The sequence below is a fragment of the Bufo gargarizans genome, chromosome 1 (genome assembly GCF_014858855.1).
Source record: "Bufo gargarizans isolate SCDJY-AF-19 chromosome 1, ASM1485885v1, whole genome shotgun sequence".
NCBI lineage: Eukaryota > Metazoa > Chordata > Amphibia > Anura > Bufonidae > Bufo > Bufo gargarizans.
The window spans coordinates 514918699-514937991 of NC_058080.1; the positions used below are offsets into that span (position 1 = coordinate 514918699).

The window sequence follows — 19293 nt, forward strand, 5'->3', positions numbered from 1 at the left end:
CGGCCGGTAACCATGGTAACCACAAGACCCGCCTTCACGAGCTTGTGAACATTGGCGCCAAAACCCTCCACTCAGCATTCCCGTGCCTGACAAGCTGAACTCCCGCAGGGTCAACATGATCGGGCAGAAAACCATCAGTTCCTTTTTCACCACCGTCCCTAAGAAGAGGTCTTCTTCAGAGGCGTCCATAGAGGCGGGAGAGGTGAGGAGGCACGCTAGTCGTGCTGCTGACGATAGGCTGCGGTGTGCCGGTCGTGACATGCATATCTATAAGATGTCGTTACCTCTTATCCCTCGGTGCAGGTTCCTTACCGGCCTCTCTAAAAGCTGCTGAAATGACGGAGAGCTTTGCTGTTAATACATGGGGCCCATTGAGTAAACCGAACGGCAGTTCCTATAGGCTGGATCCCTGATTGAGTGGCATGACAGCCAATGAGTGTGCGGAACCAGAGCAGAGGGCGGGGTTAATGCTGATTTCTATTTGCCGCGAGAATCCAGCGTGTGTCACCCGGAAGCGTATTACACAGCAGCGGGCAGTGTATACCATTACTAGCAGTGCCCCTGTATTAGGACCCGGCCATGGTCCTCATAAAGGGGGGTGTGCGCCATGTCAGTAAGCTGAGTAGTGTAACGCGGGCGTTCTGTCATTCCCAGGTCACTCCAGTGAAGAAGGCCAAAGACGATGAGCAGATCCCTAAAGCAGCCTCCCCGCCTCTGAGCCCCGAGCAGCTGGAGCGAATCCAGAGGAACAAAGCTGCAGCTCTACAGAAGTTGGCTGCTCGTCACGTGCCTGAGGGCTTCGGGGAGAGCTGGAAGCAGGAGCTGCTGGCCGAGTTCACTAAACCCTATTTTATAAAGGTAACGCGGGGGCGGGGACCATGGCCTCTGATTATTTACTATGTTTGGTGGGTCAAGGAAGATGCACCACTAGATACAAAGAGATCAGACTGAGAAATGACAGTGGGGTTGGAAAAAAAAACCTTGAAGTTACCCCATGTTGGAGGCAGGTCCAAGATGACAGAAGGAGGGATAACAAAAGTGGACGTGGCCAACAATACCATAGTGTCGAGCAAGATACCGCCCCAGCAGAACCAAATACCACAGGGAAGTATAAAATACCGCCCCAGCAGAACCAAATGCCGCAGTGCAGCATAAAATACCGCCCCAGCAGAACCAAATACCACAGGGAAGTATAAAATACCGCCCCAGCAGCACCAAATGCCGCAGTGCAGCATAAAATACCGCCCCAGCAGCACCAAATGCCACAGGGAAGTATAAAATACCGCCCCAGCAGCACCAAATGCCGCAGTGCAGCATAAAATAAGGCCCCAGCAGCACCAAATGCCACAGGGAAGTATAAAATACCGCCCAGCAGCACCAAATGCCGCAGTGCAGCATAAAATACGGCCCCAGAAGCACCAAATGCCACAGGGAAGTATAAAATACGGCCCCAGCAGCACCAAATGCCGCAGTGCAGCATAAAATACCGCCCCAGCAGCACCAAATGCCACAGGGAAGTATAAAATAAGGCCCCAGCAGCACCAAATGCCGCAGTGCAGCATAAAATAAGGCCCCAGCAGCACCAAATGCCGCAGTGCAGCATAAAATACCGCCCAGCAGCACCAAATGCCGCAGTGCAGCATAAAATACCGCCCCAGCAGCACCAAATGCCGCAGTGCAGCATAAAATACGGCCCCAGCAGCACCAAATGCCGCAGTGCAGCATAAAATACGGCCCCAGCAGCACCAAATGCCGCAGTGCAGCATAAAATACGGCCCCAGCAGCACCAAATGCCGCAGTGCAGCATAAAATACGGCCCCAGCAGCACCAAATGCCGCAGTGTGGCCAAGAGTAGAGCAGCCCTCTACGCATCAGCTCAAAGGAAAATTTCCCTGTAGGGTTTATGGCCTATCTGCCAAGGGATCAGACAATCGTGCCAGGTACAACAGATGGAAGGGATAGGGGTTGAGTAGGGGCCGTGCTGGAGCTGGAAATGCAGCGATGTCAAATTTACTACTTTTTCACCTAGATACAGCCCAAAAAAGTAATTGATAAACCAGACAGGTCAGCAGAGGTGATAAGTCCTCTTGGGACTTGATTCTAAGTAAGCCAGTGTTCATATCTGCAGGAATGTCTCAGCAAGTCTTTATTTTATTTTTTATTTTTTTTGGGGTGTTTTTAGTGGAGTTTTTTGTGGTGTTTGCAAGACATGCATTTCTATACAGGAAAGTATGTAAACTGACTTCCTTTGTAGATTAGTATGAAAAAAAGCCGTAAAAATGTTTTTTAATGTTTCAAGCAGGTCCCAAAAATCATGGGACAAAGAGACAGAAAAAGAGGCAAAAACGGCACACCCAGAGCATGCTGCGATTAAAAAATAATCATTGACCAAAAAACTGTGCTACTGCAAATATGCCGGGATTCGGACAGAGAAAAAACACTGCACGCAACAATTTTTGTCTGGCTGATTCCCAGCGTATTAGCCGTGGAGCAATGGGGTCTGGCAGTACACGGTCGTATCTGGCAGTACTGGATACGGTGAGCTGGATCAGGCTACTGAAATTCAAACACAACTGTGAACTGGGCCTTACAGAGCCTGTCAGAATATAACGACAGGCAGTGACACTTTTCTGTTTCTATGTAGCTTATTAACCACTTTAACCCCGCTAGCTGAAACCCCCTTAATGACCAGGCCACTTTTTACACTTCTGCACTACACTACTTTCACCGTTTATCGCTCGGTCATGCAACTTACCACCCAAATGAATTTTACCTCCTTTTCTTCTCACTAATAGAGCTTTCATTTGGTGGTATTTTATTGCTGCTGACATTTTGACTTTTTTTGTTATTAATCGAAATTTAACTTTTTTTCACTTTCAGCTGTAAAATTTTGCAAAAAAAACGACATTCATATATAAATTTTTCGCTAAATTTATTGTTCTACATGTCTTTGATAAAAAAAAAAAAAAAAAAAAATGGTTTGGGTAAAAGTTATAGGGTCAGATTTATCATGACTCTGACCGCTCACTCCACTTTCACATATGGCTAAAGTCAGTTTTGGCCAAGTCAGATTTATGATCGGCCCTTTAAGACTGTAATAAATGTGGTTTGACGGTAGCAGTTTATCCGCCAGTAAGCAGCTTTACAAAAGTCGCATGTTTTTATGAAAAAGTCTCATGTTCTATTAAAAAGTCTCATAAGATAAGCATGGTCCTCACTGGAGTAAAATTGGGACTTTTTTGGGACTTTTTTAATAGTCCCAATAGTAAATCTGTCTAGAGATTCATTTACATAAGAAAACACGCCCACTTTCAGAAAACTGGCGAGCATAGTGCAGAGCAGAAAAAAGTCGCAAATTTGTGCAGTTTTAGCGTTTGGGACGTTTTTTGGGACTTTTTCACTCCATTATTCTGACCTGAGCTAATGATAAATCTGGCCCATAGCGTTTACAAACTAAGGTACAAAAATGTGAATTTCCGCTTTTTGAAGCAGCTCTGACTTTCTGAGCACCTGTCATGTTTCCTGAGGTTCTACAATGCCCAGACAGTAGAAAAACCCCACAAATTACCCCATTTCGGAAAGTAGACAGCCTAAGGCAGTGATGGTGAACCTTTTAGAGACCGAGTGCCCAAACTGCAACCAAATACCCACTTATTTATCACAAAGTGCCAACACTGCAATTTAAACTGAATACCAACATAGTATATCTTCCATGTACTTTATCATTTAGCTATAATAGCTTAATATCCTACATTCAATGCGCTGCCTGTGCTGTTCATAGTGGTTCCTGTGCTGATGAATGGCAGGAAAAGTCTAAAGCATATTGGTACGCCATAGACTTTTTCCAAGGCACGGGTGCCCACAGAAAGGGCTCTGAGTGCCGCCTCTGGCACCCGTGCCATAGGTTCGCCATCACTGGCCTAAGGTATTCGCTGATGGGCATAGTGAGTTCATAGAACTTTTTATTTTTTGTCACAAGTTAGCGGAAAATGATGATTTTTATTTTAAATTTTTTTTTTTCTTACAAAGTCTCATATTCCACTAACTTGCGACAAAAAATAAAAAATTCTAGGAACTCGCCATGCCAGTCACGGAATACCTTGGGGTGTCTTCTTTCCAAAATGGGGTCACTTGTGGCGTAGTTATACTGCCCTGGCATTTTAGGGGCCCATATGTCTAATATGATTCACCCTTCAAGAATGCAAAAAGTAGTATATGGTATTGGAAGACTGGCACACTCGACATATGGGACCATATGGATTGGCAGAAAAATCACAAAATTTATTTTACATATATAAAACTGTAAACGAATAAAAAATAGCTCATAAAAATTAAATAAGTGATATCACTTTATTGCTATCTTACAAGATAAAATTTCACAGTGTGATAAGTATTGAGGCATAATGTCATAGGTCATATATTTCAACATTCTATGTTATGCAAGATAATCCGATGGTCACTATAACAGGGATATCGTTATTTACAAAAGTAAATTCCTAGAGAGAGAAAAAAAAAAGGTTAAAGATCAAAGTCTGCCTTGATTTTCTTCTTTTGTGGAAACAAACACGGTGAAATAGTATCCACAGGAGTAAAAAGTCAATGTTGTATTGCCTTATATAAAAGATGTTTCTTTTGCCCAAGCGTGACTTGAGAATTAGCAATTTTCAATGTACCTATAAACACCCACTGTTGTGGGCTTACCTTCCTTAACCACTTTTTACACTTCTGCACTACACTACTTTCACCGTTTATTGCTCGGTCATGCAACTTACCACCAAAATGAATTTTACCTCCTTTTCTTCTCACTAATAGAGCTTTCATTTGGTGGTATTTCATTGCTGCTGACATAACTTTTGTTATTCGAAATTTAACGATTTTTTTTTTGTGCAAAAATGACATTTTTCACTTTCAGTTGTAAAATTTTGCAAAAAAAAACGACATCCATATATAAATTTTTCGCTAAATTTATTGTTCTACATGTCTTTGATACAAAAAATGTTTGGGCAAAAAAAAAATGGTTTGGGTAAAAGTTATAGCGTTTACAATCTAAGGTACAAAAATGTGAATTTCCGCTTTTTGAAGCAGCTCTGACTTTCTGAGCACCTGTCATGTTTCCTGAGGTTCTACAATGCCCAAACAGTAGAAAAACCCCACAAATGACCCCATTTCGGAAAGTAGACACCCTAAGGTATTCGCTGATGGGCATAGTGAGTTCATAGAACTTTTTATTTTTTGTCACAAGTTAGCGGAAAATGATGATTTTTATTTTAATTTTTTTTTTCTTACAAAGTCTCATATTCCACTAACTTGCGATAAAAAATTCTAGGAACTCGCCATGCCCCTCACGGAATACCTTGGGGTGTCTTCTTTCCAAAATGGGGTCACTTGTGGCGTAGTTATACTGCCCTGGCAATTTAGGGGCCCATATGTGTGAGAAGTACTTTGCAATCAAAATCTGTAAAAAATGGCCTGCGAAATCCGAAAGGTGCTCTTTGGAATATGTGCCCCTTTGCCCACCTAGGCTGCAATAAAGTGTCACATCTGGTATCGCCGTACTCAGGAGAAGTTGGGGAATGTGTTTTGGGGTGTCATTTTACATATACCCATGCTGGGTGAGAGAAATATCTTGGCAAAAGACAACTTTTCCAATTTTTTTATACAAAGTTGGCATTTGACCAAGATATTTATCTCACCCAGCATGGGTATATGTAAAATGACACCCCAAAATACATTCCCCAACTTCTCCTGAGTACGGCGATACCACATGTGTGACACTTTTTTGCAGCCTAGATGCGCAAAGCGGACAAATTTCTTTTAGGAGGGCATTTTTAGACATTTGGATCCCAGACTTCTTCTCACGCTTTCGGGCCCCTAACATGCCAGGGCAGTATAAATACCCCACATGTGACCCCATTTTGGAAAGAAGACACCCCAAGGTATTCCGTGAGGGGCATGGCGAGTTCCTAGAATTTTTTTTTTTTTGGCACAAGTTAGCGGAAATTATTATATTTTTTTTTTCTCACAAAGTCTCCCTTTCCGCTAACTTGGGACAACAATTTCAATCTTTCATGGACTCAATATGCCCCTCACGGAATACCTTGGGGTGTCTTCTTTCCGAAATGGGGTCACATGTGGGGTATTTATACTGCCCTGGCATTTTAGGGGCCCTAAAGCGTGAGAAGAAGTCTGGAATATAAATGTCTAAAAAATTTTACGCATTTGGATTCCGTGAGGGGTATGGTGAGTTCATGTGAGATTTTATTTTTTGACACAAGTTAGTGGAATATGAGACTTAGTAAGAAAAAACAAAACAAAAAATTTCCGCTAACTTGTGCCCAAAAAAAATGTCTGAATGGAGCCTTACAGGGGGGTGATCAATGACAGGGGGGTGATCAGGGAGTCTATATGGGGTAATCACCCCCCTGTAAGGCTCCATTCAGACGTCTGTATGATTTTTTTTTTTTTACGGATCCACGGATCGGATCCGCAAAACACATGCGGACGTCTGAATGGAGCCTTACAGGGGGGTGATCAGGGAGTCTATATGGGTGATCACCCCTCTGTCATTGATCACCCCCCTGTAAGGCTCCATTCAGAGGTCCGCATGTGTTTTGCGGATCCGATCCATGTATCAGTGGATCCGTAAAAATCATACGGACGTCTGAATGGAGCCTTACAGGGGGGTGATCAATGACAGGGAAGGGATCAGGAAGTCTATATGCTTGATCACCCCCCTGTAAGGCTCCATTCAGACATCCGCATGTATTTTGCGGATCCGATCCATGTATCAGTGGATCCGTAAAAATCATACGGACCTCTGAATGGAGCCTGACAGGGGGGTGATCAGGGAGTCTATATGGGGTGATCAGGGGTAATAAGTGACGGGGGGGGGGGGGGTGTAGTGTAGTGTTTTGTGGTACTTTACACAGCTACCTGTGACCTCTGGTGGTCGATCCAAACAAAAGGGACCGCCAGAGGACCAGGTAGCAGGTATATTAGACGCTGTTATCAAAACAGAGTCTAATATACCTGTTGGGGGTTAAAAAAAATCACATCTCCAGCCTGCCAGCGAACGATCGCCGCTGGCAGGCTGGAGATCCACTCGCTTACCTTCCGTTCCTGTGAGCGCGCGTGCCTGTGTGCGCGCGTTCACAGGAAATCCCGACTCTCGCGAGATGACGCATATATGCGTGACTCTGCGCAGAGCTGCCACCTCCGGACCGCACATCTGCGTTAGGCGGTCCGGAGGTGGTTAAAGGGAACCTGTCACCTGGATTTTGGGTATTGAGCTGAGGACATGGGTTGCTAGATGGCCACTAGCACATCCACAATACCCAGTCCCCATAGCTCTGTGTGCTTTTATTGTGTAAAAAAAACAACGATTTGATACATATGCAAATTAACCTGAGATGAGCCCTGTTCCTGGCTCATCTCACATACAGGACTCATCTCAAGGACAGGACACATCTCAGGTTAATTTGCATATGTATCAAATCGTGCTTTCATAAAAGCACACAGAGCTAAGGGGACTGGGTATTGCGGATGTGCTAGTGGCTATCTAGCAACCCATGTACTCAGCTCTATACCCAAAATCCCGCTGACGGGTTCCCTTTAACCTCCTCCCGGCCATGTAACGCACGGATGCGTCCGGGAGGCGGTCGATTCATTCCTCCTGGACGCATCCGTGCTTCATCTTGCGAGAGGCGAGATTTCCTGTGAACACGCGCGTTCACAGGAATGGAAGGTAAGCGAGTGGATCTCCAGCCTGCCAGCGGCGATCATTCGCTGGCAGGCTGGAGATGCGATTTATTTTTATTTTTTTAACCCCTAACAGGTATATTAGATGCTGTTTTGATAACAGCGTCTAATATACTTGCTACCTGGTCCTCTGGTGGTCCCTTTTGCTTGGATCGACCACCAGAGGACACAGGTAGCTCAGTAAAGTAGCATCAAACACCACTACACTACACCCCCCTGTCACTTATTAACCCCTTATCACCCATATAGACTCCCTGATCACCCCCCTGTCATTGATCACACCCCTGTAAGGCTCCATTCAGACATTTTTTTTGGCCCAAGTTAGTGGAAATTGTTTTTTTTTTTTTCTTACTAAGTCTCATATTCCACTAACTTGTGTCAAAAAATAAAATCTCACATGAACTCACCATACCCCTCATGGAATACAAATGCGTAAAATTTTTTAGACATTTATATTCCAGACTTCTCACGCTTTAGGGCCCCTAAAATGCCAGGGCAGTATAAATACCCCACATGTGACCCCATTTCGGAAAGAAGACACCCCAAGGTATTCTGTGAGGGGCATATTGAGTCCATGAAAGATTGAAATTTTTGTCCCAAGTTAGCGGAAAGGGAGACTGTGAGAAAATACAAAAAAATATCAATTTCCGCTAACTTGTGCCAAAAAAAAAAAAAATTCGATGAACTCGCCATGCCCCTCATTGAATACCTTGGGGTGTCTACTTTCAAAAATGGGGTCACATGTAGGGTATTTATACTGCCCTGGCATTTTAGGGGCCCGAAAGCGTGAGAAGAAGTCTGGGATCCAAATGTCTAAAAATGCCCTCCTAAAAGGAATTTGGGCCGCTTTGCGCATCTAGGCTGCAAAAAAGTGTCACATGTGGTATCGCCGTACTCAGGAGAAGTTGGGGAATGTGTTTTGGGGTGTCATTTTACATATACCCATGCTGGGTGAGAGAAATATCTTGGTCAAATGCCAACTTTGTATAAAAAAAAAAATGGGAAAAGTTGTCTTTTGCCAAGATATTTCTCTCACCCAGCATGGGTATATGTAAAATGACACCCCAAAACACATTCCCCAACTTCTCCTGAGTACGGCGATACCAGATGTGTGACACTTTTTTGCAGCCTAGGTGGGCAAAGGGGCACACATTCCAAAGAGCACCTTTCGGATTTCACCGATCATTTTTTACAGATTTTGATTTCAAACTACTTCGCATGCATTTGGGACCCTAGAATGCCAGGGCAGTATAACTACCCCAGAAGTGACCCTATTTTGGAAAGAAGACACCCCAAGGTATTTTGTGATGGGCATAGTGAGTTCATGGAAGTTTTTATTTTTTGTCACAAGTTAGTGGAATATGAGACTTTGTAAGAAAAAAAAAAAAAAAACATAATTTTCTGCAAACTTGTGACAAAAAAAATAAAAAGTTCTATGAACTCACTATGCCCATCAGCGAATACCTTAGGGTGTCTACTTTCCGAAATGGGGTCATTTGTGGGGTTTTTCTACTGTTTGGGCATTGTAGAACCTCAGGAAACATGACAGGTGCTCAGAAAGTCAGAGCTGCTTCAAAAAGCGGAAATTCACATTTTTGTACCTTAGATTGTAAACGCTATAACTTTTACCCAAACCAATTTTTTTTTTGCCCAAACATTTTTTTGTATCAGACATGTAGAACAATAAATTTAGCGAAAAATTTATATACGGATGTCGTTTTTTTTTTTTTTTTGCAAAATTTTACAACTGAAAGTGAAAAATGTCATTTTTGCAAAAAAATCGTTAAATTTCGAATAACAAAAGTTATGTCAGCAGCAATGAAATACCACCAAATGAAAGCTCTATTAGTGAGAAGAAAAGGAGGTAAAATTCATTTTGGTGGTAAGTTGCATGACCGAGCAATAAACGGTGAAAGTAGTGTAGTGCAGAAGTGTAAAAAGTGGTTAAGGAAGGTAAGCCCACAACAGTGGGTGTTTATAGGTACATTGAAAATTGCTAATTCTCAAGTCACGCTTGGGCAAAAGAAACATCTTTTATATAAGGCAATACAACATTGACTTTTTACTCCTGTGGATACTATTTCACCGTGTTTGTTTCCACAAAAGAAGAAAATCAAGGCAGACTTTGATCTTTAACCTTTTTTTTTTTTTCTCTCTATAGGAATTTACTTTTGTAAATAACGATATCCCTGTTATAGTGACCATCGGATTATCTTGCATAACATAGAATGTTGAAATATATGACCTATGACATTATGCCTCAATACTTATCACACTGTGAAATTTTATCTTGTAAGATAGCAATAAAGTGATATCACTTATTTAATTTTTATGAGCCATTTTTTATTCGTTTACAGTTTTATATATGTAAAATAAATTTTGTGATTTTTCTGCCAATCCATATGGTCCCATATGTCGAGTGTGCCAGTCTTCCAATACCATATACTACTTTTTCCATTCTTGAAGGGTGAATCATATTAGACTTGAGCACCTCTCTGTGCGTGAGGGGGTGAGCTATTTCCCATATCACCAGGTTGTGACATTTGTTTTGTCTGGAGAGCAATCAGGAGACATAAAATGGCCACCGTCCTATTAGTACACGCAAAACCTGTCCTAATCACACAGGAGGACAAGTTATTCACAACACTGAGCTAAAAAGCTGCCTCATCCTCCACCTCCTCCTCTCCTACTTGTCAGGGATTATGATCCTGAATGCAGATAATAAGAACTTCAGCTGAATCTCTGGTGAATTTAGTTCATGAGGAGACATTAAGTACAGAGAAGAGGTGGGGATGTGTCTGGTGAGCAGCAGCACTTGTAGTCTCCGTTACCACAGCCCCACGTCACCACAGTCTGTCCTGTCCGTCCTCTATGTACTTCATAACTATATGGCACTTACTAGTTTTAGTATTCTATGTTTTATAAACCATGTCCCCTTGTCGGTCAAATCTTCTGTGCGGTCTGCATAGAGGTCCTGTCCAAGTGATGGCGGCTGACTAGTATAATGCCATAACCAAAAAGTGGCTAACCCCTTAAATAATTCTCCTTGTATGAGCCACACCTGACATTGGCTTCAAAAACTGCATAACTAGGCCTGCACAACATCACTCTAATTTACATTCTTTATATAAAAATTACTACATATTTTTCCCCCCCCCCCTCTTTAGCTTACTAGTTTTGTCTCAGAAGAAAGAAAGCGATGCACGGTGTATCCTCCTCCACATCAGGTGTTTACCTGGACGCAGATGTCTGACATCAGAGACGTAAGTGCCTGTGTCTACCTAAGTAAGGGGCAAGGAGGCTGTTTATCCTACTATGTTAGGGTCCATTCACACGTCAGTATTTTTACCTTTCCAGATAAACGTTCCTGTTTTTTGCAGATCCGAAAATCTGGATGACATGAGGATGCTTTTAGCATGTCTTCCGCATTTTTGACGGATCCATTGACTAGAATGGCATGACGGAACGCAAAATCGGACAAATAGTAGGACAGGGTATATATTTTTTTTTTCCTGGATCCGAATAAACGGAACCAACGGAACGGAATCGGAGAGTCCGAATATTTGCTGAATCAATTGAAATGAATGGATCTGAATAACGTTCCGTTTTTTATCGGAACGGATGCGGAATGGACCCTTAATCTGATTGTTTTCAGAAAGGTTGAAGTTTCAATTGCAGCTTTTTATTGTCTAAGAGCACCAGAACATATGTTCACATGTGGAGCGTCTGAGGTTCTTGTGAATAGTACTGTGCATAGCAGTGGGGAGTGGAAAACCTCTGCGCTGATTTTAGATTGTTCTGGTTTTACAGTAGATCACTTACATTACTATATATTGTAACAGATGACTGAAATCAGCATGTAGGTTCATGAAGGTCTGTGTCTCACTGCACATTTTATCCAGCCTTAAATGCTATTTACTCTTAAGTGACGAGAAACAAGAAAGATTCCTATTTGGAATGTTTCATCTTAAGGCTACATTCACATGACCAGATGTTTTTTGCAGTCCGCAAACCGCAGATCCACAAAGTACGGATACTGCAACTCTTTTGTAGAAATGCTTCAGCGCATGTACTGAAGTCCCGATTGGCCACAAGGGGCTTCAGTACTTAGCCCGGAAGCATGAGCTTCCGGGTTTTTGTGCATTCAGGTGCCGTGATCTCACTTGATCACGGTATCTAAAGCATTTAATTGCCGCTTGTGGTAATTAGCCGCAGGTCTCTGCTGTTTGAAACAGCAGAGACTTGCCGGCCATAACGCGCGAGCAGGCGTCATGCTTGCACAGCGATACCAGTGCGTACATGTACGGCGCTGGTAGCGAAAGGGTTAACTCATCTTTTAAAAGTGTTGCTGATGTCCACTGGAGTCGGTGACTTGTTTCAGATGGTGATGTTACATCCTTACTTGTGTAAAGGAAAACTGGCTTAGTTGCCCAGATCAACCAATCAGATTCCATCTTTTAGTTTTCAGAGGTGCTCGGAAAAATGAAAGGTGGAATCTGATCGGGTGCTATGGGCAGCTAAGCCAGTTTTCCTGTACACTAGTGTGACATCTTGCGAGAACAATAAATGTGGTAGTCGGCTACATAATTTAACTATTTATGGTGTAGAAAAGAAGACGCACACTACATGCATATATTTAGATATCACTAAAGTTTTCTTTTGTATTTCATCTGTTCATATATGCGTAGTGAGAGGCTTTAGTAGGGCACATAGGCATGTTTTTATTATATATATTTTTATATCCTCTAGGTGAAGGTTGTAATTTTGGGACAGGACCCTTACCATGGACCAAACCAAGCTCATGGGCTGTGCTTTAGTGTTCAAAAACCTGTACCACCCCCACCCAGGTAAAAAGGCTTTCTAACTTTCGAAGTTTAAAGGGAGTCTGTCACCTCCATATGGCCATGGCTCTGTAGCACACCTATAAAGGAATGTAACAGTACCTTTTGTTCTTTTCTTTAGACTTGCACCAGCAGGAAAAACGAAGTTTAATTCATATGCAAATGAGCACTCGCAAGTGCCCAGGGGCGGCGTTCAGTGTGTAAGTGCCCAGGCTGCTCTGCCTTCTTTTCACTTTACTCCTCCCCAGTCTCTTCCTTTGCCCGCCCTCCAAGTCTCTTGCCTCATCGACAGGTCCGGACTTGGAGGGCGGGCAAAGGCAGAGACTGGGGAGGAGTAAAGTGAAAAGAAGGCAGAGCAGCCTGGGCACCTACACACTGAATGGTACCATTACAATCCTGTATAGGTGTGCTACAGAGCCATGTAAGCACTGTATATGGCCATATGGAGGTGACCGACCCCCTAACTTCCCATTATTTTACATTAAAGGGAATGGGGGGTGAAAGGGATTTTCATAATCTTACTTTTGATACACTACAGATTAGACCCATATATTATACAAGCCTCCTCTCTTGTCAAATGCAGTACCTCGCATTAACATATCTCACTTCCTCTGCCAGTCCGGGACACAATAGCAGCCTTCCTGACCAAAAGGCTATTTAACATCTCACCTCACATACATTGAAAGGAACCTGTGATTTCCTATTTAACTCGTTAGCATGGAGAGAGAAACCTGTTCAATGTAAAATAACCCTTTCATGTATTGTATATAGCAGATGTCAGCATTGTTTAGCAAAGTTTCAACTGTATATTGACAAACACATGATTCCCAAACGCCTGCTGAATTCTAGGAGGATTGGTGCAATTGAATCTGGAAGGACACAATGTTCCCACCCCCAAGAAACACTATAATTATGTGCTGGAAAATAAAGATTTCAGATATTGACAACCTATGTTGAGTCAGGGCTGTCTTATCTCTCTGATCAGAAGCAAAGGGGATATTCGTTGCACAGGGAAAATATTCACGGGTTGGAGGTCTGAAGCCTCCTAATATAACCATCATAAACCTGCCGAGAAAAATAGCTAACAGGGGGAACATTTACTAATGGTTTTACGCCACTGTTCTGGTGTAAAAAGTTGCAAATTATGGCACACACCATCTGTGCATGTCTTTTTAAGCTTAAGAAAAGGGGGCGGGGATTTCTCCCCCATGCCGCCTTCTCCCCCTCCAGCTTCCTCTGCAGCCTCCTCACATCCCGGGATCCCCATCATTATACACATATTACAGTCTAATGAGGGCTGTAGGGTAATGATGGGGGTTGGAGTGTGATAAGTGTACAATGATGGGAGTTGGAGTGTAATGCTCCGTGCCTGTGATGGCTTCCCTCACTTGCTATTGTGCAGCCATTTCCTGACTTTGGTGGGTGGGGTTAGGTCAAAATAGGAGTGAGGAGAATGCGGCCGCTGCGGGGACTAACATGTGCCCCCTGTGCTGCCAGACACACGGGGTCCAGAATCAGAGGTCCCTAGTGCTCCCAGCCTCTTTGAGAGTTCTAGGAACTCCAGGATGTGATGCTGCAGCAGGTACGGGGCCACTCTCTGCCCGGTGTGTAAGGGTGTCTGGTGAAGGATACGCTGTGGCAGCTGCGTACAGTGAACAGTATTTTCCTTGCCTATCAGAATCACTGATAACTTGGTACTAGACCTCTTCTTGATTCCTGACATTAATGATACCTTTAGATAAAAGTTCTTCAGTTAACCCTATGTTGCATCTTATTTGAAATATACATGTTCTGTTTTCAGCTTGGAAAACATGTACAAGGAGCTTCAGACAGATATTGATGGCTTTGTGCACCCAGGACATGGAGATCTCACTGGGTGGGCTAAGCAAGGTAATCATTATGTAATTTGTATCACCCTGGTACTTGTATGTAGCTTCATTTATCATCGCATAACCATGACGTTCAAGCTATATGGTCTTCCTGGAGGGGGCTGCTTTGACCCAAAATTGTTGTTGCCACTTCCTTGCACATTATTGCACTAAATATGAAAACCTGCTTTAGAGGAGTTCTCCTTTTTTAAATGGAAGCCGCAATCTACACTAATGGCCTAAGTAGAGACCTTCTTCCTTGCTCTGAAACACATGGGCAGGAGTTTTTTTTATAACACTATTGGGCTACTTTCACACTCGTGTTTTGTGCGGATCCGTCATGGACGAATCAGTTTAGATAATACAACAGTCTGCATCCGGTCAGAACTGATCCGTGTGTATTATCTTTAACATAGCCAAGACTGATCCGTCTTGAACACCATGGGAAGGCAATGGAGGACGAATCTGTTTTCTATTGTGTCAATGAAAACTGATCCGTCCCCATTGACTTACACTGTGTGCCAGGACGGATCCGTTTGGCTCAGTTTCATCAGACTGACACCAAGCAGCATTTTGGTATCCCTCTCTAAAGCGGAATGGAGACTGAACTGATGTATTCTGAGCGGATCCTTTTTCATTCAGAATGCATTAGAATGCAAACTGATCCGTTTTGGACCGCTTGTGAGAGCTCTGTACGAACCAAAACGCCAGTGTGAAAGTAGCCTTGTATAAGCAATTGCTGTATGTAATTAAAAAAAAATTATAATATTCAGTGATTGTGGGATTTTTTTCTTTTTTAGGAGTTCTTCTACTAAATGCTGTCTTAACAGTTCGCGCGCACAATGCAAACTCGCACAAGGACAAAGGCTGGGAGCAGTTTACAGATTCAGTAGTGTCCTGGCTGAACAAGAATCTGGATGGCTTGGTCTTTATGCTCTGGGGGGCCTATGCTCAGAAGAAAGGCATCAATATAGACAGAGTAAGTTTTAGTTAAAATAATTCCTCACATTACTTGTATATTTTCTATATCCTAATTCAATGTAGTGCTGTGTTTTAATTTAGTTAGAAGTGACCATCGGGTATATTGCCTGCACAATGGTAGCATATGAAGTCCACACTAAATATTGCAGTTTTGGGCCTGTGTCTCATTTTGTAAGCTGTCAGGAGGCAGCAGTGCTCACCAGAGTGGGCCTCTTCAAACAGCTGAAAATCCGATATTGATGACCTATTCTGAGGATTGGTCATCAATATTTATTCCTGGTAGACCTCTTTAATTGACAAGACATTTTACTAAATTCTTGTATTGAACAGCTTCAGCAATGTAGCTGTTCAGTGCACAGTGATGCGATAAGTCCTGAAATTCATGAGGACCTGTTTCTCCTCACCCCTACCTGTTTATTTACATAATTTTCCTATAGCAGGCAGGGGATGAGGAGGGGCAGAATCCTCATGAAAGCCAGGACTCATTGTCTCACTCTGTGTATTGAACAACTCTAGCACTGGAGAAGATTTAAAGAAAGTGATCCAGCATTTTGCTAAGGAGATCTGTCGCTAGTTTATGCTGCCTGTCCCAAAAAAAAATCGCCACCTGAAGTTAACTAAGCAAATAGTTGAGCCTCCCATTGGAAAATTACGGTATGGGCGATTATCTTTCAGCTGGCAATAAGTTATTTAACGCCAACTGGTGCAATGAGTTGCTTCTCATTTCTTAAACAACTATGTCGAAAGACATATCCTGTGGTTGTGGAAAAGATGTTAGTCTGTTTGAGAAGGGTCAAATCATTGGCATGCATCAAGCAGAGAAAACATCTAAGGAGATTGCAGAAACTACTAAAATTGGGGTAAGAACTGTCCAACGCATTATTAAAAACTGGAAGGATAGTGGGGACTCATTGTATTCGAGAAAGAAATGTGGCGGGAAAAAAATCCTGAATGATCGTTTGAAATCAAATCGAAGAAAAACAGTAGAACTCGGGGCTATGTTTAATAGTGAAAGTAAGAGCATTTCCACACGCAAAATGCGAAGGGAACTCAAAGCATTGGGACTGAACAGCTGTGTAGCTGTAAGAAAACCACTAATCAGTGAGGCAAACCAGAAAAAAGGCTTCAATTTGCTAGGGAGCATAAAGATTGGACTCTGGAGCAATGGAACGGTCATGTGGTCTGAGTCCAGATTTACCCTGTTCCAGAGTGATGGGCGCATCAGGGTAAGAAGAGAGGCAGGTTGAAGTGATGCACCCATCATGCCTAGTGCCTACTGTACAAGCGTGTGGGGGCAGTGCTATGATCTGGGTTTGCTGCAGTTGGTCAGGTCTAGTGTGTGCTCCAAGAATGAGGTCAGCTGACTACCTGAACATAGTGAATGACCAGGTTATTCCATCAATGAATTTTTTTTTTATTCCCTGATGGCTTGGGCATATTCCAAGATGACAATGAAAGGATTCATCGGGCTCAGATTGCGAACTCATGGATTTGGATTGGCCACCACAGAGTCCAGACCTTAACCCCATTGAGAATCTTTGGGATGTGCTGGAGAAGGCTCTGCGCAGCAGTCAGACTCTACCATCATCAATGCAAGATCTTGGTGAAAAAATTAATGTAACCTTGGATGGACATAAATCTTGTGACATTGCAGAAGCTTATCGAAACAATGCCACAGCGAATATTTTTGGTGACTTTTTTTTTTTTTTTTTTTTTTTTTTTGGGACGGGCAGTGTACAATAGCCTCTATATTAAGGACATCCCATTCTTGGTAACAAAATAGCTGGAGAATACTCTTGTTATATTTAAAAAAGAAGTAAAAAAAAATAATTAATCATTATCCCTTTGACTCAGATGTGTGAAACGGGTCATTGACTAAGTCCACATTCCCACGACAGCAAAAAGATATAAAAAAATTGACACACTGTCAGTTTTTTCATCACTATTTTTACCAATTTTGCATCTGCTTTTCATGTACCCCATAGTGGCCCTCAACCGTAATAATGTTTTTTAGGCAAAAAAAACACGAATCTACTTGTACGCGCAGAGGAAGTTGCTCCCAGCATGATCGTGTTGTGACGTCATCATGCTTGAGCACAGGTCCTTCAGCATCAAGGAGTGACTTCCTCTGCGCGTGCAAGTGAATGAGGGGAGATTATATTATTATTATTTGATGAGGCAGATTGCACCGACTGGGAGTCCATTCCCAGAGTCTGCTCCAGTGGCCAAGGTTGCAAAGCGCACGGTCCTTCCCTTTGAGGACGCTGCGCAGCTAAAGGACCCGATGGACAAAGGCAGAAAGCCTCCTTAAAAAAACGTGGGACGCTACGGCTACTCTTTTTAAAACCCGGAGTGGCGGCGACATGTGTGGCTGGAGCAATTAGAGCTTCACTTAATTAACAAGACCCCAAGAGAGCAGATCTTGAACAGCCTTCCCCTGCTGAGAGAGGCCACATATTTCCTGGTACATGTCTCAGCGGAGTCGCTAAGACTTTCTGCCCATAAAGCAGTATTCTCTCTCACCATCAGAAGAGTCCTGTGGTTGAAGGCCTGGTCCAGTGATATGACCTCTAAAAACAAATTGATAATCCTTACCATTCCATAGGCAAGTATGTGTTCGGCCCTGATCTGGATAAGATCTTAGAAAATGCTGCAGACCACAAAAAAGGTTTTCCCGAAGGCAGTTTTTTACTCTGCTCCTTCATAAATTCCTGAGAGCAAGTCATCGCAGACCCGTATATAATCAGTATTGTAAAAACCGGTTATGCTATAGAGTTGGATTCTCCACACGCAAAAATTCATGATAATCCAACTCCCCTAGCCTCAGAGGTCCTCTGTCCGAAGGCATAAGGGAATTATGCTTAGGGGCAATAGTGTTCCCAACAGGGAAATAGGAAGGGCGTTACCATTCCCCATTGTTCCTAGTTCGGAAATCAAATGGCAAATTCCGGATCATTATAAATCTGAAGCCACTAAACAGACACGTAACCTATCGCAGGTTCAAAATGGAAACTGTCAAATCCGCCGAAAAACTCATCAAAAAGTAGGCTATGATGGCCACAATAGACCTCAAGGATGCTTATTTTCATGTTCCAATCCATCCCCTATCCAGAAAATATCTGAGGTTTTCAGTGAAGCTGAATGAGAAGAATCATCACTTTCAATTCAACATGTCTTTCGGAATATCTTCTCGCATCTTATCAAAGATTATGGAACAAGTAGTGGCCTCCCTAAGCCAAAAGGGAATATTAATTTTCTCGTGCATGGCATTGGGGGACACAGCACCATGGGTATATGTCCAACTACCACTAGGAGGCACTAGACACAAAAAGTGTTGGCTCCTCCCAGGTGGGCTATACCCTCTCCACAGGCACGAGGCTATTCAGTTTTAGTCTAGTGTCCGTAGGAGGCAGACCTGTCCTGCTTTTTTGCAGGTTCTGCTGTTTTTTATTTTTATTCTTTTCTTTTTTCTCTCTTCCGCAGGTCTCGGTGTTCTCCACCGTTATACCTGCTGCAGGCTGGGGCTCCATCGTGTTCCACTTTAGTTGCCCCCCTGCGGGCGCGTACTTCGGTACCATCGCCGGTCACCCAGTCCCCACGGACTGCATCCGCAGTGGCTTGCCGGCATTCCCACGGTTTCCGTGTTGAGTCTGCCGAAGGGGTGACCCTGCTGCGCCCGAAGACATCGGATGGTGAGTATATCTGATGGTGAGTATACTCCCCTGTCCCTGTGTCCCTGCCCCAGGGTTAGGTTCCCTCCTGTGGCCAGGGGGATGGGATCCACCTTAGCTGGGGGTCCTGGGGAGCCTCCATCTTCCCCCTAGCCAACCCCCCCTTTTTTCTGG

At 43.3% G+C, this 19293-nt stretch overlaps 2 protein-coding genes across 3 annotated transcripts in view; one reads left to right on the plus strand and one right to left on the minus strand.

The window, feature by feature from the left end:
• ALKBH2 (alkB homolog 2, alpha-ketoglutarate dependent dioxygenase) overlaps nucleotides 1-357 on the minus strand; it is a 38034-nt gene extending 37677 nt beyond the window's left edge. Inside the window, exon 1 of one of the 2 annotated variants that reach the window (XM_044275353.1) lies at nucleotides 285-357. The gene's annotated coding sequence lies outside the window, so the exon portion shown is untranslated. The remainder of the gene's footprint in view (nucleotides 1-284) is intronic. The other variant, XM_044275354.1, reaches the window with a different exon arrangement.
• Nucleotides 57-19293, plus strand: part of UNG (uracil DNA glycosylase) — a 36596-nt gene continuing 17359 nt past the window's right edge. Inside the window, exons 1-6 of the mRNA XM_044275352.1 lie at nucleotides 57-202; nucleotides 655-858; nucleotides 10926-11021; nucleotides 12508-12605; nucleotides 14401-14489; nucleotides 15268-15446. Of these exons, the coding sequence (XP_044131287.1) occupies nucleotides 116-202; nucleotides 655-858; nucleotides 10926-11021; nucleotides 12508-12605; nucleotides 14401-14489; nucleotides 15268-15446 (753 nt within the window). The 5' untranslated portion in view covers nucleotides 57-115. The remainder of the gene's footprint in view (nucleotides 203-654; nucleotides 859-10925; nucleotides 11022-12507; nucleotides 12606-14400; nucleotides 14490-15267; nucleotides 15447-19293) is intronic.